Raw genomic sequence first — 25,784 nt, 5'->3', positions numbered from 1 at the left:
GCCTAGTAGTAGTATTATTATCACTTGTAACCCATCCCATGGAATGTCAGTGTCAATTAAATCTAGTGTCAATAGTGCGTAATTATCTCGTTGATTTCACGTGGTTTTCTTGGTTTCGGCATGTTTTATATAATTTACTTTTGATACTAATTAAATGAAAACATCATGCATCGACTGATATCAGCCAGAAATTTGTACCAAACAAGCCTTCATAATATTTCCTTACCTTCAAATACAGCTCTCAATAGAAGTCCTGATATAAAATGTGCCTTTTGTCGGAAAATTCTTCTAGGTCAACACAATATAGGTAAGTTTGTAGGATTCCTCAGCGTATTTAGAACGCCTAGTGATTGGTTTTATATTTAGAACTAAAGTCACATGTCTTTGAAATCGACAACTTAACCTAAGTATCGATATTGCGTAACTTTCGGCTTGTTTCCAGAAAACTTACTCGTCGCCAGGCACCAGTCTACGAGATTCGCTAATGCCTTGAAAGCGGTCAAGAAGAAAGGGAAACATAAAATTTATAAGAAATATGGAGAGCTATTGGAGGGTATGATCTTACTGATTGTTTACATGTGGCTTGATGTAAACAAGCAAATTACTCAATTATATTTTATTTTATAAACGTGCACAGAGACACATTTTGAGCACTCATTATATTTCAGTATTGTTTATATGACATAAATTGGAATCCCATGTATTTATTGTATGTTATTTTTTATAGTTGGCAATCAAGCAATGACTGAAACCAAAGTGTCTATAAGTAAATTGCGTGCCGTCCATCTCTCCAAACTGGCTGACAGCCCGGTATCACTGGGCCAGCTGCACCAGCTAACCACAAAACCATCCAAGAAGCCCACCATTGCTGAAGTAGACCCAGAGCTGCTTCAGAGTGTCAAAGAAAAAATATTAAAGAAATCTGCACCAATATCAACACATATAAACATATCTTCAGGTCCAAAAGAGATAAGTCTAGAGGATGACAAATGTGCCCTAGTTTACACTCATCACAAAATTTCTAGTTTGGAAGACAGATTAAAAACTAAACAGTACATAGACTCTGTTAAAGAGAGTTATTATAACTTTAGAAAAGCTACTATTTATGACCAGAGGTTGCAGGATTTGAGGTAAATATAATCTCTTATTTATTTCTGTACTAGCTTTTGCCCGCGACTTCGTCTGCGTGGTTAGTAATTTGGGTAGCTTATTTTTTGTCCAATCTGCTTTTTATCGTTTTCCCATACAAACTTCAACCCCCCTTTTCGCCCCCTTAAAGGATGATTTCTGGGATAAAAACTACCCTATGTCCTTCCACGGGACTCAAACTATCTCTATACCAAATTTCAACTAAATCGGTTCAGCGGTTTAAGTGTGAAGAGGTAACAGACAGACAGACAGACAGACACACTTTTGCGTTTATAATATTAGTATGGATTCTCATTATTGATTTTTACCAGGTTTTAATTTAATTGAAAATTAATTTGAGAAATAAATTTTTGTGGCCTAAAATGTGCCTTCAAAAAAGTTAATTTAAGAATTTCGTACAACATAAATAGCCTTCTTCTAACTTTAACAAAAGAAACAAGACCGAAGTGATCCCATAAGTGTTCCGAGAACAAAGTTTTCTACGGAGCACTAAAAATGAAACCCATTTCTTTCCTACTGGAGCTTTACTACATTTAAAAGAATGTAGGTACCCTTATATTTTATATTTAGATAATTGGCCAATAAATTGTGATATTCTTATTCAGGTATGCCATCACCGAAGGTCTCACACAGGAGTTTGACATGCTCACCCCAGATTCCAAGTTGGAGGAGATGCCCCTCCAGCCACTGCCAAAGAGCCCACATTCTGTGTTTAGGGAACTGTTTATTGATAACCAAATGGATTCCTATGACCAGGAGATGCTCAATTCCTTTTCAAGTTTACAGTAAGTGAATTTGCTTAGTTAATATGTGTCGTTCTCAAGTAAAAGGCACCATATTGTCGCTTACCATAAGAGTGAAATTTGCTTGCATCTCTATACGAATAACCTGTCAGAGCGTCCTTGGGGTAAGCGACAATGTGGTACCTTTTACTTGAGAACGACACATATATTTGTTAGTATGTTTCATCCACAAATACAGCTTATTTCTGACGTTAACATCATTGACTAAGTCCTCTTATTTAAATGATATTTTTTTCCAGTTGTTAGATAGCTGTTGGAGACAATTAACAAATCGCAATTATAGTAGGGCCTTGTTAATTTTGACAGACAGAAATTGCCCTTGATGGATTCTGGCAAAACAGATTAAAAAATCTTACCCCAATCATCTGAATTAGCAAGGCTTTACTGTATCATCAAAATGTACAGGCACAGAATAACTAATAGTACTACAGTCTACAGTACAGAAAATTCACTCCTTCACAAAAGTCAGATTTAGGTATAAAATTATACCTATATTCGCCGCCTGCAAGCAAAATTGAAACTTATAACCGCGCACGAACCGCGAATCTTCTTTGCGCGCCGCAGTTTTATGACCGAGCTGTGAGTGTCGGCACGGGGTTGTCACTTGACAAGTTTTTGTACCTATACCTACTGATTTATTATTTCTAAGATAAATATGTAAGAATTATAAGCATTTATTCTGTAAACATAAAAAATTTATCCGGAGATAGTATGTCTGATTGTCATGGAAGTAGGTATGCCACTGCCGTATTCCTTTGAAAATATGTCAGTCAGTTCCTAATATTGTTTCTGGGCAACCAATATTCAATAAATTAAGGATGTTTTACACGGATTAGATCGAGATTTAGGTTTCGAAGCCATTGTGTATTTTCAATTTTGCTCGAGCGCCAAGTGACACGACTATCGTGCGAGCCGAGCGGCAGCCCACTGCCATACGCCTGCCCGGGAGGCGCGCCGGTCAAATGTACCTAAACCGCGTAGTAAGTGACATCCCCCTGGTACAGGCAATTTTTTAAAAATGTGTCCTAATAATGTAGGAACAGTAATATTGGAAAAAAATATTTATAAACAATTCATGTTTTGTTCTATGTAAAACTGACTATTGTATAAGTTATATACAATAGAAACCTACACATCAATAAACTTAATTTTGTTATGAAAACTGGACTTATTGTGTATAATTAAGATTTAAAATTCCTGTGATGTTTCGACAACGGCATTGTCCCCATGGTCTCGTAGAAGACCCGTTTTCATAAATGTGTTAGAATCGCGAGTTTAAATCAATGTTATAATTTATAGAAGCCAGGGCTTAGCCCACCCCGCCATAGAAGATATCTATGACGACGCAGCGTTACACAACGAGATGCACGAGCCGCACGACCTCGAGTTCGGGCAGAGAGAGGCAGCCCTTGAAGTCAAGAGGCTTAATGTCAAAAAGGCGTAAGTTGAGTGCTTTACCATTATCATACTTTGGCTAAGAGACTTGGGCTCAAATGTCTAATATACCTACTTAGTTTTATTACAGTATTGTGAGATTGATGGAAACCATTATGACTTTTGGCAAAATACTATACAATAAATTAAGTCTGTGTTGGTATAATTAGATAAAATTGCAAAAGAAAATGGAAGAGAATTGAAGTATGTATATAAAAAAAAATTGATTATGGTTTCGTAATAAATAATAGTTTAGTTAATATATTTGCATGCCTTTGTTGACAAATCATGTGAAACTTATTGCAGTTACCTGGTGAAAGTCTGGAAAAGTTATAGACTTATAGAGAGAGTTATAGGTAGAGAATAATTATAACAAATGTTCCAATCAAGGGGAAGGAACTTTACAAACACCCATTTTTGTAAAAACTAAATGTTTGTTTTCATTTAACATGTGTAATGTAAGTTTTTTCATAATATTCTTACAGTAAACAAGCAATAAAACAAAAGAAAAAGGCCAAGTTAGAGAAGCGTAGAGCTAAGCAAGAAATCAATATGAAGACTGACATGAAACAGTTAGAGCTGCAAGGCAAGCAGGAGGCTCTTGAGCGTTTGCTTGCTGCTCATTTACATCTGTTGTGCTCACTCAACATGGTGCAGGAGGTAAGAAAATTTACTAGAAATATATAATTTCAACTCTGACCGGGGCATTCCAAATAAGTGTTGAGTGTGTGATGCTATTTTTTTAACATTTCTGATAAAGCTAAGAAGCTGATAACTTAGCCTTCAATTAGCCTCATGCATGAAGTTTATATTTGAACGAAATATGTTTTATTCGGATGTTTGTTACCGTTATATCATGTTACAAATGCATTTCCGTTTTTAAATTACCATTTAATTACTTAAAATTATAAATAAAAAGTACAAAAATTTGCCCGCGAAAAGCTAGTGAGCGAAACGCTCGAAACGCCACGTGACGTCACGCGTTCGACAGATTAGTGTCATTAGTAGCAAACTTCAGTTGGGCCGCCCAACGTGTGACGTCATCACGCTCTGTCGAATTCGCGCCAAAAATTATGAGCGTTTCAACCGCTCAAAAATATTCAACATTTTAAATATTTTTTAATAAAATAATGTTAAGGCTTACAAAAGTATTTTTATCATTTCCGGTGTTCCAACGATATAAATTATTAATCAAAAAATAAAAATAAATTCATGCATGGAGCTAATTCAACAGTATATATAATACAGATTTCTGTAGGTTAATAAGGTAGCTGCCATGTACACGTCACATCCCCGAGGAAGTAAACCTTTTGTGAAATGCCCCTACCGTAAGCAGCATTAACATGTTCCGTCATACTCAAAATAAATATGTATGAGGAAACATAAACATACAAAACGGCCTGCAGGTGTTACGTTACCGAATAAACTTTTAAATAAATAGAATGTAAACTGCAACAGGGTGCAACATCAGTCTTATTTGTATCTAATTATAATAGTCAAGAGTAGATGTTAAGTTTTTGGATAGCAGTGAATTTTGCTAGACATTGTATGATTATATGTGACATAATTAACCACAAGATCATAACATCAGGCGGGCCGTATGCTTGTTTGCCACCGACGTAGTATAAAAAAAAGATAAAAGTTAATTAACCTTTAGTGTTTAGTTTAGACCAAGTAGTAGTGCCAAATGTACAGATCAGATTAGATTAGATATATTTATTTCTTAAACTTTTGTTTAAGAAATAAATATAGGCACAGTATTTTACAAAAAGGGATAAAACAAAGGCTTTCACTAAAAGATCGTCAACTTAAGATTAGAACAGAAATCAAATAATAGAATATAAAATAAATAAATAAAACAAATGTCACAAAAAAAGAGATGTCAATGTATACATAGCTAGGGCCAACATAGGTTTTGTCGAATGTCAAGAACAAGAAAAAAAAACAACAGAAAACAAAAATATTTACAAAAAAAATACTAAGATATAAAGTAATTTCATCAGAGTTTATATCAAAATAAAAATATATTAAATGTCAGCGATCTTAATAGCTAGAATATTAATGGCAATTTTCATATCAAATTAAATTAAATGTCACAATAATAAAACAGGTATAAAATCAATATAAAATTATAACATAATAAATTATTTCTGGCTATATTCTTTAACTGAATATAGCGACATTTCTATTAAAAGTTCTTTCAGTTCGTGTGCAAACGTGTATATGTTATTACTTATTAAATGTTAGCTAACTGATAAGATTTCTGATCTACTTTTATTTAGCACAAGAATCTGTTAACGCCAATGTATAAGAGATAAGATAGACAGCATAGCAAAACAGATTTCGTGATTTTTCTTTTTTACCCCATTTACGAAGAAACAAGGTTATCTTGTGTTTTTACACTGGCGGCCTGTGGGCTAATTTTAAGCAGAAGTCCTTTGACTCTCTGAGGGTCCAGTATAACAAAATTTTCAGGGCCCTGGTGAGGCTCCCGCGATACTGTAGTGCCTCTGGCATGTTTGCGGACGCGCACGTAGATGATTTTTATGCCATTATGCGGAAAAATATAGCATCAGTGGTACACCGTATACGTGGGAGCTCCAACGGGATCCTGGAAATGATAGCCAACAGGTTAGATTCGGTTGTTTTGGGACGGTATATCGAATTGCATGTTCACAAACATGCAGTTCGATAAATCGGCCACAATAATTTGTAATTTATTAGTGTGTAGTTTCATGTGTGTAATTTAGTGTAGGTACTGTTCTGTAACATAACATAGCCTGTAAGTTAATACTAACAACTATGGACTGTAACTGTCTGAATTTTTTTTTTTTTTTTTTTTTTATGTTTACTAAACAAGCTAGCTAGCTAGTTAACGTCTCAAACGTCTAAAGAGATTTTGACTTATTATGTACTTCTAGTGACATAGGGTGTATTTCTGCAATTAGTAGGTATTTGTATTGGTTTTCAGCTTAGATATGTTATGTTTAACAAATTTACTTTCCAGGCCCGCAAAGTTCTACAGTATTATCGGCAGCGGGGAGCTAAGGTGCCGGACCATCCAAAAATCACTGACATCAAAGTGTACAACACACTTCTACACGGATACGCGTTCATGGTAAATTTCTTATGATATTGCTACAGTTTCGAAATTAATTTTGATTGTATAAGATGTTTAAAGTCTTGATGTTTTGTTGTAACTGATTTGTCAAATGTCGACTTTTGATAACCAGAGTTACCGCGCAATGTACGGAGCCCTACAGCGCCATCCACATTATCTGTAAATTCGAAGCACGAATTTGGCTTAGATTGTATACATCTAATACAATCAATGCAGCTTTGTTTTGACTAAACTTGTTTGAAAAAAAATGTCTTTGTCATATGGCAAAGTACGAATAATATGGTAGTATTTAATTACTATTATACATATTTAAAAAAAAACCGGCCTAGTGCGATTCGGACTCGCACTATGCCGGTGGCCCACCGAAGGTTCCGTACTTTTTAGTATTTGTTGTTATAGCGGCAACAGAAATACATCATCTGTGAAAATTTCAACTGTCTAGCTGTCACGGTTCATGAGATACAGCCTGGTGACAGACGGACAGACAGACAGACAGTGGAGTCTTAGTAATAGGGTCCCGTTTTTACCCTTTGGGTACGGAACCCTAAAAATGATCAATGAACATGAAATATTAATATGATGAGTATATTTTAGGGACTCCTGGACCAAACGAAGGAGTTGTTAACATCAATGGCGACGGACGGCATCGCGCCGAACGCGCAGACTTACGCCGCCACCTTTGAATGCGTCGAGAGAAGCAACGTCAAAGATAAAGAGCCCGTATTGCAGCACTACTATGAGCAGATGCAGGAAAAGGTAAGCGTCCAGTCTGCGGCCTCATTGGCATCTGTTTTTGTAAGATAGTTAAGGTGCTAATAAGTGGGTTTTGTTTAACAGTTTCTTCATTTCATACTAATTTGAAACATTAACAATATAGAATGAGAGACTTCAAGTTTTTACTTCTGTAAACTGATGCTTTTTGTAAGATAAGCGGTATTATAAATATTTATCTATATATCTAAAGTATTTAATATTCAATAAAATAATCACGATCTTTCAAATAAAGCGGTACAAATACAAATACATCAATTCTTTTCTTTCAGGGAATAACCCTAAACGACTTACTAGACAAAACACAATTCGTCCACGACCAACGCGAGCTAATATTCCGCGCCGTCCGCCGCTTGCATCCCTCCTTCACCCCCCACTACACCCCCCCTGTCCTCGACTACGACTGCTCCCTCACGGAAAAACTCAAGTTAAACGAGATACACAACCGCTATGGGTTGTTGACCTCGCCAGCTGAGGGGTTGATGACCTTGGAGGAGGTAAAGGAGAGAGGGAGACGGCAGCTGGAGACTGAGATTAAGGGGGATATTGAGGTGCAGAATATTGATGTTAAGGATGACGCGTCACCGACTGTTAAGTTATATGTAAGTATTTGAAGTTTGTCCAATTTTGAAATTTCGTTAAGATCACACATATTGTAAGCGAATAAGACTTAGTTCCAGTTGTAAAATGAAAATTGAGTTTTATGAATGAATCGTGGTTTTATGGTGGAAATATTTCATGAATGTTCTAGTGTAGTCATTACAGCAGTGTTTTTTTTATACCTTTAGCGAGAGAAACTCCAGGCAACCGAAGCAGAATGGAGATCGGTCGTGCGCGAGTCGTTCGAGCGCAACCTCGGTACGCTGCGCTCGCAGAGCCTCGCCTCGCATTCGGCCATCGCTCTGTACCCTTACCTGAGGGTGCTAGAGGTGCGTACACTACACATGTAGCCAATATAAACCAATAGATACCCTCTATGTATCGTAGACTGTAGAGGGTAGCCCTCAAGACTTAAAAGCTAAATTCCAATGTAAACCACAAGCTTACCAAACCTCCAACGCTCAAGCAAGAGTGCGCATTTAACGCACTGAAATGTAGGGTACAAAATCCGTTTTGTCTTGTGGAATAACTGTATTTAACTTTTATAGTTAAAGCGTTTCGGTCACTGTCCCTAATAAGTGAATTTTAATAGATTAAACATCCTGTTAAAAGCTGATTTTATTTAATTATTATCTTTACGCACTTAGAATTTTATTCCAACAGACGGAGCAATTCGTGGATCTCATAATGGGTGAGATCAACAAATTGGTGGACGGCAGTGAGACCTACAGCCCCACGCTGAAGCTGCTGCAGCGTGACCTGGGCACGCAGGTGTACCACAAGTAAGTTTTCACATCACCAATTCGAAAAAGGGGTTTTTCTTCCCTGCTACGAGGGATCAAAGTGGCACTTTTCTTCCCTGCTGGGAGGGATCAAAGTAACACTTTTCTGTTCTAGGACACTATTTTATAAACTTTTTGCACATTCTTTTTTTAGCTTAAAAAATATTTTTAAACATCATAATTACCTCATAGGTGATGTGAAAAGCAGTATGTGTCACATGGTAGCAAAATTATTTCCATCTTGGACGTAACTCACTTGAATCCCTCACTACGCTCAGGATTCTACTTTAGAATCCCTCGTTACTCTCGGGATTCTATTATAGAATCCTTTTCTTCGTTTAGGATTCAATGTACGTCCTCGCCGTAAATATGTCATTTTGCTCCCTTGTAACACAATCTACTATTAACTCCAATCCAAAGTTGGGCATTCGTTTTTAGATCCGGCACTTGGCAAAAATCTGTTAATCGTTTCTTCTTGAGCGATAATTGCTAAATTGATTAAGGAAGACTAATAATTGGTGGATTGAGCAATGGCAGTCACTTCTTAGAATTATGAACATCGAAAATTAAACTTTGTCATAACTGTTTTTTTTTTGAAAATGCAATTTAGTTATTTTCTTTTTGGTGAATTAAAAACTAAATATTTTCGAGCCCGACTAGGCTAGTGTCTCCATTACGGCCCGCGAGCCTGATGCAATACGGTCCAATAACCGCTTCACGTTGTTGCATAATGAATCAAATTCTTTCACAGATACCAAGTAGAACAGTACCGTAAGAACGGTGTGCTGTCGAAAATCTCCAAAATTTACGAGCAATACTGCGAATGGTACATGGATCGCAGCGCGCTGGGCACCGACTTACCGATGAACAGTCGGCAGGCGTGGCAAATGCTGGTGCATAGAAACAGAGAAGGAGCTAGTTTGGTGAGTTATGTTCTGTATGTGCAGGGCGTAAGGTGCAATTTACGATAACTTGCCTACATGGACCGCAGCGTGTTAAGTACTGATGTACCACTCAATAGTAAACAGGCGTGGCTAATGCTGGTGCATAGGAACATTAGGAACAGAGAAGGAACTAGTTTGGTAAGTTATGCGTCTCGAAACTGCACTGTATTGATGTTTTGAAAGAACTCTTTGTATAGGTAAATTCATAAACGCGGTAAGGCGCGAGATTTGTACTAAACTGTCAAATTTTTTATTGAACGGCCTATGCATGCAGTGACTTAGCCGATAGACACCCTGGAAAGCTTAAAATTGGTTAGTTTAATGTAGTGCGCATTAAATTCTGGTCAGTTTTAAACGATTATCGACATTTTGCAGATGGCTCAAGGTGCATATTCCTATAATTTTCTCACGTTACCACGAGTTATTTTGTAAACGATAAACGATTGTCAACCCTAAAGCGCATGCAATAAGGTGCACTTTCAAATTTGTTTGTGTTTCGTATAGGACATGGAGGAGACGCCGTGGCCGATGGAGATGCGGCAGAACATCGGCAAGTTCCTCTACAACATCATCATCAACGACGTCAAGATCGACGTCAACATGTTCAAACCCAAAGCCAAGCAGTAAGTTACTTGACTTAAAGATAACCTCAGATATTCTTCTCAGATAGTAATATTGTTTGTATAAGCGTATGTATCTATAGGGTCTTATTCTTTGGAACCACAGTAAATTCACTGCCATCTATTGACACACTGTAAAACTAAAAATGAAGATGTATAAAAATACGATAAAATGTATTTAAATATGGATAAATGTTTTTTTTTACTTGCATTATTTATTTTTATATGATTTTGACCCATGTTCTTTCACAGATATGCGTTAAAATTGTTAAATAACAAACGAAACCGTCAACGCCCTCTATACGAGAGTAGGCCAAAGGTACTGGCGCCATCTGATCGAGAATCAAATTTTCGTGATATTCGAGGCACGTTTTTTTCCTTAGACTGTATCCATCTATTACGCAGTTATATCTATCTTTGGCCTACAGCCTATATATTGCTTGAGAGATTACAGTGTATGAGATGTCATTACATTTGTCTCAGTTGTGAGAGTTCCGGATTTTTAACCTGTATTCGGTTTGGTGTTTTTAAGTATGTTTACATTGTTTACCGATTACTCCAAGACCTAGATCCGATTTTAAGAATTATTTTGTTAATTTCTCTAATTTAACTTGTCCGTGTACAGTTCTTAAAGCCATGATGCCAGTTGACGCGCAAAAATTTTTTTCTGTTTGAACCACTCGTCCGCCTACATAACGATTTCGTCATGTCATTATTGAGCTCACTCGCAGTATTTACGAGAAGTTGCGTTGGCAACTCGCGGGCGACCAGAGCTGTAAGTCACGCTAATCTAATTGCGACGCGGATTAAAACGTACGTAAACGGTTGCGTACTTACTGTCATTTAAACCCCGCTTATTTTCTCAGGAAAAAACTCCCAGCCGTTTACAAAGTCCACCGTCCCTGGGGCCGCCTCGTGCGCCTGGAGCTGAAGCCGCACCCGGCGCTGGCGCGGCTCTGGCTGGGCGCCGCGCGCGCCGAGCTGCGCATGCGCGCCGACCTGGTGCCGCCATCCTCGCCGCCCAAACCGTGGCCGCATCTACATTCTGGGGCGTATCTACTGACTAAAACACCGCTTATTAGGTAAGTAGTCTACATGAAGCGGTCTCTCTCGCTCTCGCTCTCTCTCTCTCGCTTGCTTGCCTCTGGATGCCGCCGCCCAAACCATGGCCACATCTACATTCTGGGACGTATCTACTGACCGAGACGGTCCATATAAAGACCATCCGGTAATAAAGCTGTGTTTTTACATTGCAATTACTAAAATTGCTTATAATGGCTTTGCGACACCTTGTCGCTGCCAAGTCGGTGTTAGAAAAAAGGCCATATATGAAGTCGTGCATTGTTACAGAATGCCATTCTACATCATGAACCAATGGAAACGACTAGAAGATTCGCCCCCGTCCGCGCTGTACCCGGCTTTAGACAGCCTCAATCAGCTCGGAGAAGTGCCGTGGGTCGTCAACAAGCCCGTGCTGGACTTACAACTTCAAATATTTAGGTAAGATAATCCACAAATCCCGCGCACCTAAGCAAAGATTATGTAATTTCAGTCTGTTGGTCGTATCGAGTAAAATTACAGCAAAGCAGCATCTTACTTAAAGTAACGCAGCACCATCCTATCTATATTCAAGGCATCCCATATCCCATATAAATGATGTTAATATTTGTAGATCTGGCGGCAACAAGAAGTTGGACATCCCTCCCCCCGCGTCGGCGCTGAACCCGCGCGAGTTCGCGGACGCGCGGGACGCGGCGGGCGCCTTCAAGCGTCGCGTGGCGCTCAACCGCGCTCGCGCCGAGATGCACTCGCTGTGGTGCGATGCGCTCTACAAGCTTGCACTCGCTAATCATTACAGGTAACTTGACTATTTGTAGGTAACAGGAAGCTAGAGTCTAGCTGCTGGACATAAGAACTTGGATCCCAGACAGGGAGATGCACTCGCTGTGGTGCGATGCGCTCTACAAGCTTGCACTCGCTAATCATTACAGGTAACTTGACTATTTGTAGGTAACAGGAAGCTAGAGTCTAGCTGCTGGACATAAGAACTTGGATCCCAGACAGGGAGATGCACTCGCTGTGGTGCGATGCGCTCTACAAGCTTGCACTCGCTAATCATTACAGGTAACTTGACTATTTGTAGGTAACAGGAAGCTAGAGTCTAGCTGCTGGACATAAGAACTTGGATCCCAGACAGGGAGATGCACTCGCTGTGGTGCGATGCGCTCTACAAGCTTGCACTCGCTAATCATTACAGGTAACTTGACTATTTGTAGGTAACAGGAAGCTAGAGTCTAGCTGCTGGACATAAGAACTTGGATCCCAGACAGGGAGATGCACTCGCTGTGGTGCGATGCGCTCTACAAGCTTGCACTCGCTAATCATTACAGGTAACTTGACTATTTGTAGGTAACAGGAAGCTAGAGTCTAGCTGCTGGACATAAGAACTTGGATCCCAGACAGGGAGATGCACTCGCTGTGGTGCGATGCGCTCTACAAGCTTGCACTCGCTAATCATTACAGGTAACTTGACTATTTGTAGGTAACAGGAAGCTAGAGTCTAGCTGCTGGACATAAGAACTTGGATCCCAGACAGGGAGATGCACTCGCTGTGGTGCGATGCGCTCTACAAGCTTGCACTCGCTAATCATTACAGGTAACTTGACTATTTGTAGGTAACAGGAAGCTAGAGTCTAGCTGCTGGACATAAGAACTTGGATCCCAGACAGGGAGATGCACTCGCTGTGGTGCGATGCGCTCTACAAGCTTGCACTCGCTAATCATTACAGGTAACTTGACTATTTGTAGGTAACAGGAAGCTAGAGTCTAGCTGCTGGACATAAGAACTTGGATCCCAGACAGGGAGATGCACTCGCTGTGGTGCGATGCGCTCTACAAGCTTGCACTCGCTAATCATTACAGGTAACTTGACTATTTGTAGGTAACAGGAAGCTAGAGTCTAGCTGCTGGACATAAGAACTTGGATCCCAGACAGGGAGATGCACTCGCTGTGGTGCGATGCGCTCTACAAGCTTGCACTCGCTAATCATTACAGGTAACTTGACTATTTGTAGGTAACAGGAAGCTAGAGTCTAGCTGCTGGACATAAGAACTTGGATCCCAGACAGGGAGATGCACTCGCTGTGGTGCGATGCGCTCTACAAGCTTGCACTCGCTAATCATTACAGGTAACTTGACTATTTGTAGGTAACAGGAAGCTAGAGTCTAGCTGCTGGACATAAGAACTTGGATCCCAGACAGGGAGATGCACTCGCTGTGGTGCGATGCGCTCTACAAGCTTGCACTCGCTAATCATTACAGGTAACTTGACTATTTGTAGGTAACAGGAAGCTAGAGTCTAGCTGCTGGACATAAGAACTTGGATCCCAGACAGGGAGATGCACTCGCTGTGGTGCGATGCGCTCTACAAGCTTGCACTCGCTAATCATTACAGGTAACTTGACTATTTGTAGGTAACAGGAAGCTAGAGTCTAGCTGCTGGACATAAGAACTTGGATCCCAGACAGGGAGATGCACTCGCTGTGGTGCGATGCGCTCTACAAGCTTGCACTCGCTAATCATTACAGGTAACTTGACTATTTGTAGGTAACAGGAAGCTAGAGTCTAGCTGCTGGACATAAGAACTTGGATCCCAGACAGGGAGATGCACTCGCTGTGGTGCGATGCGCTCTACAAGCTTGCACTCGCTAATCATTACAGGTAACTTGACTATTTGTAGGTAACAGGAAGCTAGAGTCTAGCTGCTGGACATAAGAACTTGGATCCCAGACAGGGAGATGCACTCGCTGTGGTGCGATGCGCTCTACAAGCTTGCACTCGCTAATCATTACAGGTAACTTGACTATTTGTAGGTAACAGGAAGCTAGAGTCTAGCTGCTGGACATAAGAACTTGGATCCCAGACAGGGAGATGCACTCGCTGTGGTGCGATGCGCTCTACAAGCTTGCACTCGCTAATCATTACAGGTAACTTGACTATTTGTAGGTAACAGGAAGCTAGAGTCTAGCTGCTGGACATAAGAACTTGGATCCCAGACAGGGAGATGCACTCGCTGTGGTGCGATGCGCTCTACAAGCTTGCACTCGCTAATCATTACAGGTAACTTGACTATTTGTAGGTAACAGGAAGCTAGAGTCTAGCTGCTGGACATAAGAACTTGGATCCCAGACAGGGAGATGCACTCGCTGTGGTGCGATGCGCTCTACAAGCTTGCACTCGCTAATCATTACAGGTAACTTGACTATTTGTAGGTAACAGGAAGCTAGAGTCTAGCTGCTGGACATAAGAACTTGGATCCCAGACAGGGAGATGCACTCGCTGTGGTGCGATGCGCTCTACAAGCTTGCACTCGCTAATCATTACAGGTAACTTGACTATTTGTAGGTAACAGGAAGCTAGAGTCTAGCTGCTGGACATAAGAACTTGGATCCCAGACAGCGAAAGGTAAGGACGCGGCGGGCGCCTTCAAGCGCCGCGTGGCGCTCAGCTGCGCGAGGTCTGAGATGCACTCGCTGTGATGCGATGTACAAGGTCCCGTTCGCTAACCATTACAGGTATAAAACTAACAGTTAGTTTTTTATGTACCTATAGAGTTAGCAAACTCTTCAGCAGTCGCGATATAACAAGGCGTGTTCGACTTTTATTTTAAGCAAAAAGTGTAGATGTTAAACATCACACAGCCGGCGAGAAACTAAACACACTCGGTTCGCGTTTATCACAGTAGATACTAATCAAAACCTACACCGATGATTAAAACCTATATTTGTTCTCTCAATTAACCAAGTTGTTGGTTCTTTGTTAGAACGTAACTGCATTTTAAAAACAAGTGAACAATTTTAACAACGCGCTCATTTTCCCAGGGACGAGATCTTCTGGCTGCCCCACAACATGGATTTCCGCGGGCGCGTGTACGCCTGCCCGCCACACTTGTCCCAGCTCGGGGCCGACGCGTACCGAGCTCTGCTAAAGTTTGCAAGAAAAGAGCCGCTGGGACCCGATGGATTGAGATGGCTTAAACTACATGCTGTTAACCTGACCGGGACGATGAAGAAAAGCACCGTGGATGAGAGGTTTGTTCGAATTAATCTTTAGCAATGTATTAACTCGAAGTTGACGCATACCGAACTCGAAGTTTCCACGAAAAGAGCCTCTGGGACTTGATGGGCTGAGGTGGCTTAAACTACATGTTTTCGGTCTGATCGGGACTATGATGAAAAGGACTGGATGAGTGGCTAGTTTTTCTGGTGGCTTAAGAAATCGTAGGAGGACTCGCTTGACTTGTGCGCAAGTGTACAGCGCGACAGTCGCGACACACACCCTCCCGTTTTGTTACTTACGACTAATTCGCATCCAGTGAGGTATGCTCGCGAGGTACTTTGAAGTTTGAAATATTTCGTGCGCGTACATTATGAGACCAGTATTTTTTACAATACTATTGTTTTTTCTGCTTCCATCAGGTTGGAATACGCGGAAAGCATCTTAGACAAGATACTGGACTCGGCCGATCATCCTCTTGACGGCGAGGGCTGGTGGCAGGCCTCCGAAGAACCCTGGCAGACACTGGCATGTTGTATGGAAATCGCCAACGCGATCCGATCTCCAAACCCTGAAGGTTAGTCCATGTTGTAATGCTTATTTTATGTAAAATTGTGCTTGCTTTTGTTTTCATTATCATCTTTATAGCGTCGTCCAGGCTTTTTGCCGCGCCGTGGGCGCCCGGGGTCCGCATGGCAACTAATTCTAAAAAATCTAGTTTTTACGAGAGCGACTTCCATTTGACCTTACAGGAGATCCCTATAGCCTAAAGGGGCCCACTGACTATCAGTCCGCCGGACGATATCGGCCTGTCAGTTGTTCGGAACTGTCAAATTTTTGTTCACTGATAGATCGATATCGTCCGGCGAACTGATAGTTCCTGGACCCCTTCAAACTCGTGAAATTTTGACAGTGACAATGACACAAATTGACGTTATAATTGGAAAGCTACAGTTGAATGTTTCTCGTATTGTACAGAGTACCCGTGCGGGTTCCCGGTGCACCAGGACGGGTCGTGCAACGGGCTGCAGCACTACGCGGCGCTCGGCGGCGACGCGGCCGGCGCCGCCGCCGTCAACCTGGCGCCGAGAGACCGCCCGCAAGACGTCTATGCCTCGGTGTGCGCACTGGTGAGTACATCACTAGAGACCGCCCGCAAGACGTCTATGCCTCGGTGTGCGCACTGGTGAGTACATCACTAGAGACCGCCCGCAAGACGTCTATGCCTCGGTGTGCGCACTGGTGAGTACATCACTAGAGACCGCCCGCAAGACGTCTATGCCTCGGTGTGCGCACTGGTGAGTACATCACTAGAGACCGCCCGCAAGACGTCTATGCCTCGGTGTGCGCACTGGTGAGTACATCACTAGAGACCGCCCGCAAGACGTCTATGCCTCGGTGTGCGCACTGGTGAGTACATCACTAGAGACCGCCCGCAAGACGTCTATGCCTCGGTGTGCGCACTGGTGAGTACATCACTAGAGACCGCCCGCAAGACGTCTATGCCTCGGTGTGCGCACTGGTGAGTACATCACTAGAGACCGCCCGCAAGACGTCTATGCCTCGGTGTGCGCACTGGTGAGTACATCACTAGAGACCGCCCGCAAGACGTCTATGCCTCGGTGTGCGCACTGGTGAGTACATCACTAGAGACCGCCCGCAAGACGTCTATGCCTCGGTGTGCGCACTGGTGAGTACATCACTAGAGACCGCCCGCAAGACGTCTATGCCTCGGTGTGCGCACTGGTGAGTACATCACTAGAGACCGCCCGCAAGACGTCTATGCCTCGGTGTGCGCACTGGTGAGTACATCACTAGAGACCGCCCGCAAGACGTCTATGCCTCGGTGTGCGCACTGGTGAGTACATCACTAGAGACCGCCCGCAAGACGTCTATGCCTCGGTGTGCGCACTGGTGAGTACATCACTAGAGACCGCCCGCAAGACGTCTATGCCTCGGTGTGCGCACTGGTGAGTACATCACTAGAGACCGCCCGCAAGACGTCTATGCCTCGGTGTGCGCACTGGTGAGTACATCACTAGAGACCGCCCGCAAGACGTCTATGCCTCGGTGTGCGCACTGGTGAGTACATCACTAGAGACCGCCCGCAAGACGTCTATGCCTCGGTGTGCGCACTGGTGAGTACATCACTAGAGACCGCCCGCAAGACGTCTATGCCTCGGTGTGCGCACTGGTGAGTACATCACTAGAGACCGCCCGCAAGACGTCTATGCCTCGGTGTGCGCACTGGTGAGTACATCACTAGAGACCGCCCGCAAGACGTCTATGCCTCGGTGTGCGCACTGGTGAGTACATCACTAGAGACCGCCCGCAAGACGTCTATGCCTCGGTGTGCGCACTGGTGAGTACATCACTAGAGACCGCCCGCAAGACGTCTATGCCTCGGTGTGCGCACTGGTGAGTACATCACTAGAGACCGCCCGCAAGACGTCTATGCCTCGGTGTGCGCACTGGTGAGTACATCACTAGAGACCGCCCGCAAGACGTCTATGCCTCGGTGTGCGCACTGGTGAGTACATCACTAGAGACCGCCCGCAAGACGTCTATGCCTCGGTGTGCGCACTGGTGAGTACATCACTAGAGACCGCCCGCAAGACGTCTATGCCTCGGTGTGCGCACTGGTGAGTACATCACTAGAGACCGCCCGCAAGACGTCTATGCCTCGGTGTGCGCACTGGTGAGTACATCACTAGAGACCGCCCGCAAGACGTCTATGCCTCGGTGTGCGCACTGGTGAGTACACTACGAACTGCAAACCATACCAGTTCTACTGCAGGCTAAATTACTCAAAATACATTTTTAATTTTAACGTAAACACAACCCAAAAGTATCTAGAGATTTTTCCAGAAAGTTCATAGTTAGATCATACTCAATCACTAAAACTAAAGCCAGTAAAGCCTCTCCGTCCAAACGTTTCCTTTCTAATTTGAACCTAAATCCCACGTACTAAAGTCCACATTCCCCAGGTGGAGGAGATGAGGACGCGCGACGCGGCGGCGGGCGTGCCGGCGGCCATCATCTTGGAGAATTTTGTGCGAAGAAAAGTTATCAAGCAGACTGTTATGACCACTGTGTATGGAGTTACGAGGTTCGGGGCGAGGTTACAAATCGCTAAACAGCTCAAAGGTAAATATGCCTTTTTTAGGGTTCCGTACCCAAAGGGTAAAAAAGAGACCCTATTACTAAGACTCCGCTGTCTGTCTGTCACCAGGCTGTATCTCATGAACCGTGATAGCTAGACGGTTGAAATTTTCACAGATGATGTATTTCTGTTGCCGCTATAACAACAAATACTAAAAATAGAATAATATAAATATTTAAATGGGGCTCCCATACAACAAACGTGATTTTTTTGCTATTTTTTTCCGTAATGGTACGGAACCCTTCGTGCGCGAGTCCGACTCGCACTTGGCCGGTTTTTTTTGTTTTTTGTGTGTGTAAAATTGGATTTGCCCGACCGCGTTCACAGTCACAATTGATAACTCTTAGCTTAATACGAGCAAAACTTTTAATAAAACGGATTCTGATCGTAAACCTCTCCTTTATCAGATATTGACGAGTTTCCTAAGGAGCACGTGTGGTCGTGCAGTCAGTACCTGACCACGAAGACCTTCGACAGCCTCCGCGAGATGTTCACCTCCACCAAACTCATCCAAGATTGGTTTACCGACTGCGCCAAGTAAGCGATATTTGCTCCTGAATCAAATCCTGACCTGATTCTAAATCGATCCTTCTGTTTTCGAAAAATTCGGGTACATACATAAAAAAACAAAGGATCCTCGAAATTTTGAAGTTGGTTATTAAAATATCAGTAACCAGCCAATTTTGTTTGCGTGGGAATTTCGTCACATATGTGCCTGGACGCACAGCTCACTATTCATAATGTCGCTTTTGTCCAAACTTTTTTGTCTCTTAGCGCTAAAAGTATTGAAAGATAAAATCTTTTATACGTTGACGCTTGCAACATTACACCTCACCTTCGATGCACAATAGATTTATAGGATTTATAAAACATTTACTTATATGGAAAGTGGTTCCAAGTGCAGTAGAAAAAGCAGTGCTTTATAACTTATGTTGTCATTTATATTCGCAGGCTGATCTCAGGCATATGTGGAGAGAGCGTAGAGTGGGTGACGCCGCTAGGACTCCCAGTGGTGCAGCCTTACTACCGCCGCGGCACCACCGCTGCTAACAGCCGGACGCCGCTTGACCACCAACAGTAAGTTTATTTTTTCTACAGCGATCGTGCACGTCCGAGGGCCTGCTAAATTGTGACTTAAATCAAAAACTTAATTTTGACATAGATACTTTACGTTAATATTGCTGCTACGCTGCTGCTTTCTACTTTTCACGTACGCTCCCAATGAACAGTGGTCTCCTGTGCTCGCGACACGTGTATAAAAAACATGTATGTACAGGTTGATTCACGAAAGCTGACATGAATGGAATGAACGAAAGTTTCGTTGCATGAGTAACACCCAGGGACCGGCCCGCTATCCCTTATCGGGGTTTTTTAAGGGTATTGCATAAGGCTTAACTCACCATACCCTTTGCCAGACGAAACCCTTTGTTTTGCTTTTAAAAACCCTTATATAAAGCTACCACATTTGAGTAATCGGTAGCCCAAATACCCTTACAAAACCCTTATCATCCGCTCACCAACACCTTGCATATTGCTTATAAGGGTTAGCCTTATAAAGGGTTTCCCTTTTAGCATATAAGCGTGCTAATTTAAGTCGTCTACCTTGTTCATAAAGCACACATTACTTCGAATTCGAGCGATCATCGGCGGCGACGGCGGCGTTCTTTGACTAGGCACGTATTTTCTTTCCTTTTCATACACTACCGTAGATATATACTAATTCTGTCTCTTAACGCAAAGGGAAACCTTTATAAAAAGCGCTTAAAGATAAGGGTAACCCTTATTAAGAGCTAGCCTTATTTTTGGTTAGCTTTTCGGTAAGGGTTAGTCAAAGGTAAGGGTATGAATGGGCTTGCAGTTCAAAAGGGAAAGTCTTTCAAGGTGTTAGCCGTGTTTAAGTGTCGCCCATTGAAAGGGTTTTATCGCGGAAAGGGTTGTCCGGTCCCTGGTAACACCTGTATCGGTATCGGTATACAGTCAGAGGCTCTGACTCAGAGCTACCATTTTATTGCTTAATGTGATAAACACAGGTACTTTCATTCACTTATTCATTCCATTCTTGTCTGCTCTTGTGAATCGACTCTATTCTTGTGTGATTAAATTTATGTTTGATTTTTGAAACCCAACATTGGATCGTTTTCAAATTTTATTTCAGACGTCCATGCACCATGAAGCAGCGGAACGCATTCCCGCCCAACTTCATCCACTCCCTGGACTCGTCGCACATGATGCTGACCTCCCTGCACTGCCAGGCTGCCGCCGTCACCTTCGTGTCCGTGCACGACTGCTACTGGACGCACCCCGGAGCCGTCCCGCTCATGAACAAGGTAATACGTGTTCTACACAAAAATCGTCAGGTGACAACACTAATTACTACTACAAGTTCATAGCCATAGTAAACCGTAATAGTACGATTTTAAGGTTGATTTTTATTTAATAATTTTTAGTAATTAGTGAGTTTTGGTTGTCCTGACGAAATACACTCTCTGAACTCGTTTCACGTGATGCTGATTTCCCAGTGCAGTGCTCTTAGAATTTGCTTAAACCTTTGACACTGTTTTGATTGGAGCACGACTAAAACTCTGGAAGCTATAGGAGTTTGAGGAACGACTCATGTTAGTTTTTCTACTCGTCTTAACCAATAGACAGGAAGTGTTGAAAAAAGGGGCCTATAAAGATGTAGGTTACGTTTTTATCTTTGGCGTACCGCAAGGCAGCATCCTCGGAACTACAACATTCATCATTTAAACTCGTCGTTCTCCAACTGTCCTTCTCCACTTCCACGATCATTTTTCGCAAGTAGTCATCAGAAAAATAAAACAAGCTGTTAGTCAAAATAATCCTATACAAAACCGGTCTATTTCGTGTCGTTCCACGCATAATAGGGCCCTGTCGGCCCGGGCGAATATGATTGCTCACAAATTTGTGCGCTGTACCAGGGAGGTGAAAGTGACACTCTTTAGAGCTTACTGCACCTCACTGTACTCGTGCACTTTGTGGCTTTCATATACGAAACGGGCCTACGAAGCCCTCCGCGTCCAGTATAATAACGCGTTCCGGGTGTTGATGGGGCTGCCGAGCTTCTGTAGCGCATCAGGGATGTTCGCTGAATCTAGGGTCGATTGTTTCTATGCCACTATCCGTAAGAGGGCCGCATCCCTGGTGCGCCGGGTGCGCGCCAGCTCCAACATCATCATGAAGATGATAGGGGACAGGCTGGACTCCCCCTATTTACTATGCTGCAGTCGGCTACATGTGCCGTACTCAGCTGACAACAAAAATAGTTTATAGATATAGATGTATCCCTAGGTTTAAGAAATACTAATACATATTTTAGAATTAAGTTTTACTAACTACATTATGAGTGTAAGTTACTTGCAATAAATGAATTATATATATAATTGATCGTTAAATTCGTATTTACATATGGTAAGAAAAAAAGTTGATAGAAATAACTGTACAAAAAAGGGCGTGTTTTCCTGGCATATTAATCCTTTTATTAAAAAGGAAAGTTATATGAAGAAAACTCAAATACAGCTCAATCGATTATGTATTTTGTTTTGCTCACAGATTTGCCGAGAGCAGTTCGTAGCTCTGCATTCGCAGCCGATTCTTGAAGACTTATCGGACTTTCTGGTCAAGCGATACAGCTACGATGAAAGGTACATGCTATTTTATACTGTATTAAAAGGCAATTAGTGTTATATTTTCCTTTGTGTTATATAATTCTTTGGAAAAACGGGTCAAAACATAGAAAAAGGTTCAATCGCGTTTAAGAAGCGGAACAGTCGCAAAATTGAACTGACCATTTTACCACGCAAAAAAATCACGTTTGTTGTATGGGAGTCCTACTTAAATATTGATTTTATTCTGTTTTTAGTATTTGTGGTTATAGCGGCAACAGAAATACATCATCTAATCAAATTTCAACTGTCTAGCTATCACGGTTCGTGAGATACGGGTTGGTGACAGACGGACAGACAGACGACAGCGGAGTCTTAGTAATAGGGTCCCGTTTTTACCCTTTGGATAAGGAACCCTAAAAATGTAGGCGCGAATTGTTGTACTCCCAAAGAAAATTTGAATTTCGCGCCTTTTTCTACTGACAAGTTTGGTGTGTTTCAGTACACTTACTTTTATTTATTGTTCCAGCGAGCTTGAAGGCACGTTGGGAGCGCCGAACAAGAAACGCGTCAACAGTTTGCTGAAGAAAGTCCCCAGCAAGGGCGACTTCAAGTTGGATAGTGTACTCGATTCCATCTACTTCTTCAGCTAGTCGATCGCATATGAACTTTATGACTGGTACTGTAGACTCTCTTTTGTTCGGGGTCGGTATAAAACCTATACTATAGATGTATGACAATTGTGTGTCTTGAATAGAAAAGTGATACGCGAAGTGTCATTCAATCTTGGAATCTAACGATCATTATTAATTGCAATGGAAACGAAAGAGGAAGAACCATCAGCGTTGACCACTTTTAGTAAAAACAACATTAATTTGAGAAAATGTTGCCTACAACTATGAATTGATATTATGAATTTTACCAAAACTTTGTACTTTTGATAGACACACAATTGGGCTTGATAGACTGATATGAGATAATGTTAACGATTGATAGTTAGTGTATTGACTTTTTGTAATTTCCAATGTTATTGTTAATATATTTCAACAATGAAATATAACTTCCAAAATGCCTTCGCTATAATTATGAAGTAGTTGATTCTCGTAGAGTACAATAGTTATTTGTGCAACAAGTGAGGAAAGTTGGTTTTTCTTGCGAGTGTTTATTTTGAGTCCCGAGAAAGCGAAAGATTCTATAATTGAATCACGAGCGAAGCGAGTGATTCTAAGGTAGAATCTTGAGCGTAGCGAGGGACTCAAAAACACGAGATGTAAAATAACTTTGCTCTCGTGTTGCACACATAATTTTTCACCTCAGTAGTGAGAACATATTAAAGGTTAAAATGAAAGGTCGAATTACACAGAATAAACAGAAAAAAAGTATTATAATATGTACGATACGATACGATACGATACGGGACGGGACCGGACCGGACCGGACCGGACCGGACGGGACCGGACCGGACCGGACCGTACCGTACCGGACTGTACCGTACCATACCATAAAAAAAATAGAAATAAAAGTATGAAGTTCATGGCCATCACTAAATTAAAAAGCTACATTGTTTCACTCCCTGGAGTGAGGAAAGTCGCACTTTCCTCACTCCAGGGAGTGACGAAAGTAGGCTTGTTCGAGCTGCTGAGCTGAAAATGGTTTAGTCGCGTATTTGTAATTTGATTGTTCCTAAAGTCTAATTCCTTGATGGAGAAAGATGGTGCAAATGGGGCAAATCGGCCCATGTAATGAATTTAAAAAGATTACATAAAAACCGCATAATCCTTATTGTACGTCAATATGGCAGGCAGTATTTCTAATCTTTAAGCAGTTTGTTTCTTTTAAAAGACGAGTGTTCCGTTTTAGCTACGGAACCTTGAAAAGGCAAAATCTTTACATAAACCCATTGATCTATTATTACAAACGTATGGAACCGACACACAGAACCAGTATTTTGTGCCATGAGTTGATGTTGTTTTGACAACAAACCATAGAAGCGGAGCATCAGTCTCGCGACCTAACGCGTAAGCGCCATGTATTTTTGCGATGTATGTACAGGTTGCGATTGCGACAAATTTCATTGTTTGGTATGGCTCTATAGTAATAATATCTCAATGCGTGAACCAAATATCAGTAAATTATTTATGTAGATACTAAACAGACTAAATAAATTTGCGCCACTTTTCTCTCCAATTGTAAGTTTTACAACTATTTAGGGTTGGTTAGTAACTAAATTGCGTTTATATGTTTATATGCCATAACTAGAAAGTCCTACACGAAACCAAAATAATAGTCGTAGTCTGGTTAGTGAGTTCAGATATTTGTTTAGTTTAACTAGATGAAAATGGTTATCAGGTAAAGTTGTTGACAGTAACCCCAAATTTGGATTTGCCTCTTACAAATCTTGGAACCTTTTACAACCGTTTGCATGTATGTCACAGTGTCATAAAACTTATACTGTAAGAAAAATTGGCTCCTAACATGTTTCACACATTTTATCCTCTGTTATGGCGTCACCCTCTTTACCGTTAGGGCAGCGTCATGGGATCGCTTACGGCATTCTATCCGAGACGTCATGTGCTTTGGGTCGGTTATTTTCACAACACTCATATTCAACGGGGTCCACAACATACAGGTATTTGATAACTACATCAGTATTAAATTTTGATATTATGTTATTGTATCTTATGTTCTGACTCGCAACCATTTTTCAGTAGTGCAATGCAACAAAACAGTCTGTGATTTGTTAGATGTCTAACAATAAATTAAGTTGAATAATGAATGATATTTGTTGTTTCATTATACTAGCGAGCCGCCCCGGCTTCGCACGGGTAGTTTAACCTATTTACACAACCTTAACAAATTATATATACACAAAGGTTTAGCTTTCTCAACAATCACTCTATTCATAGGTGAAAACCGCATGGAAATCAGTTCAGTAGTTTTTGAGTTTATCGCGAACATACAGACATACATAGTTACATACAGCCAGATGCAGCGGGGGCGCGTTACTTGTATAAAAATTTGGACAACAAAATGTACGAAATCATTCACAAACTTCATTCGAAAATTATTTGTGCTATAGGCCCTTAACATGGCTTCTATCGACCAGCGATAATCAAGTGGCAATGGCATAGAGCAGTGGTTCCCAAAGTTGCTGGGCTCCGACCCACCTAACAAAAACTGCCATTTATGGGACCCAACTCTTGGCCGTCTTAAAAGGGGTATAAAATATTATTAGCAACGCTCAGATTTCCGAGTAGTTTCAGGGCCCACTTAATATTCGCTCGCGACCTATAGTTTGGGATATGCTGGCATAGAGAAATAAGTAAGCATAGAGTGCTCACTCTATACATCAGTTTTGTTACCAAAACGACTATTAGTTTCGTAGTCGTCAAGTAGCGGAAATATCAGTACTGCTACTCGACAATAGATGTCGCGACGAACAGAAAGTAATGCTCAGGAATTTTCAGCTAATATTATAACCAGAACTCTATTTTCAACTCCTTCGGTTGTAATATTAGTTGTAAATTGTTGAGCAATACACTCTTCGTCAGTCGCGACACACGTGACATCTAGTGTCGAGTAGCAGTACCGATAATTCCGCTAGATGTCGACTATGAAACAATAGTCGTTTTGGTAACAAAACTGATGTATGGAGTAAGCACATGCTTACTTATTTCTCTATGGCAATGGTCATTTCTATCGATATTGCCAGCGAGCTG

At 41.8% G+C, this 25,784-nt stretch overlaps 1 protein-coding gene across 1 annotated transcript; it reads left to right on the top strand.

Annotated features, from left to right (window-relative positions):
- The first annotated feature begins 53 nt into the window (after window positions 1-53).
- LOC134746460 (DNA-directed RNA polymerase, mitochondrial) lies at window positions 54-24,841 on the top strand. Its single transcript, XM_063680848.1, has 26 exons — window positions 54-307; window positions 443-553; window positions 728-1,130; window positions 1,755-1,934; window positions 3,252-3,392; window positions 3,872-4,046; window positions 6,394-6,504; window positions 7,102-7,263; window positions 7,551-7,880; window positions 8,067-8,207; window positions 8,542-8,660; window positions 9,412-9,583; window positions 10,109-10,227; window positions 11,091-11,306; window positions 11,575-11,724; window positions 11,897-12,082; window positions 15,105-15,314; window positions 15,702-15,856; window positions 16,258-16,409; window positions 18,267-18,426; window positions 18,850-18,979; window positions 19,394-19,519; window positions 20,598-20,769; window positions 22,013-22,104; window positions 22,595-23,173; window positions 23,709-24,841. Exons 1-25 carry the CDS (start codon window positions 166-168, stop codon window positions 22,716-22,718), a joined length of 4,179 nt encoding a protein of 1,392 aa, XP_063536918.1. The 5' UTR covers window positions 54-165; the 3' UTR covers window positions 22,719-23,173; window positions 23,709-24,841.
- The last annotated feature ends 943 nt before the right edge of the window (window positions 24,842-25,784 follow it).

This window comes from Cydia strobilella, chromosome 13 (assembly GCF_947568885.1).
Source record: "Cydia strobilella chromosome 13, ilCydStro3.1, whole genome shotgun sequence".
Lineage (NCBI taxonomy): Eukaryota > Metazoa > Arthropoda > Insecta > Lepidoptera > Tortricidae > Cydia > Cydia strobilella.
The sequence above is the reverse complement of the archived record's forward strand: the minus strand, read 5'-3'. Positions and strand labels throughout refer to the sequence as shown.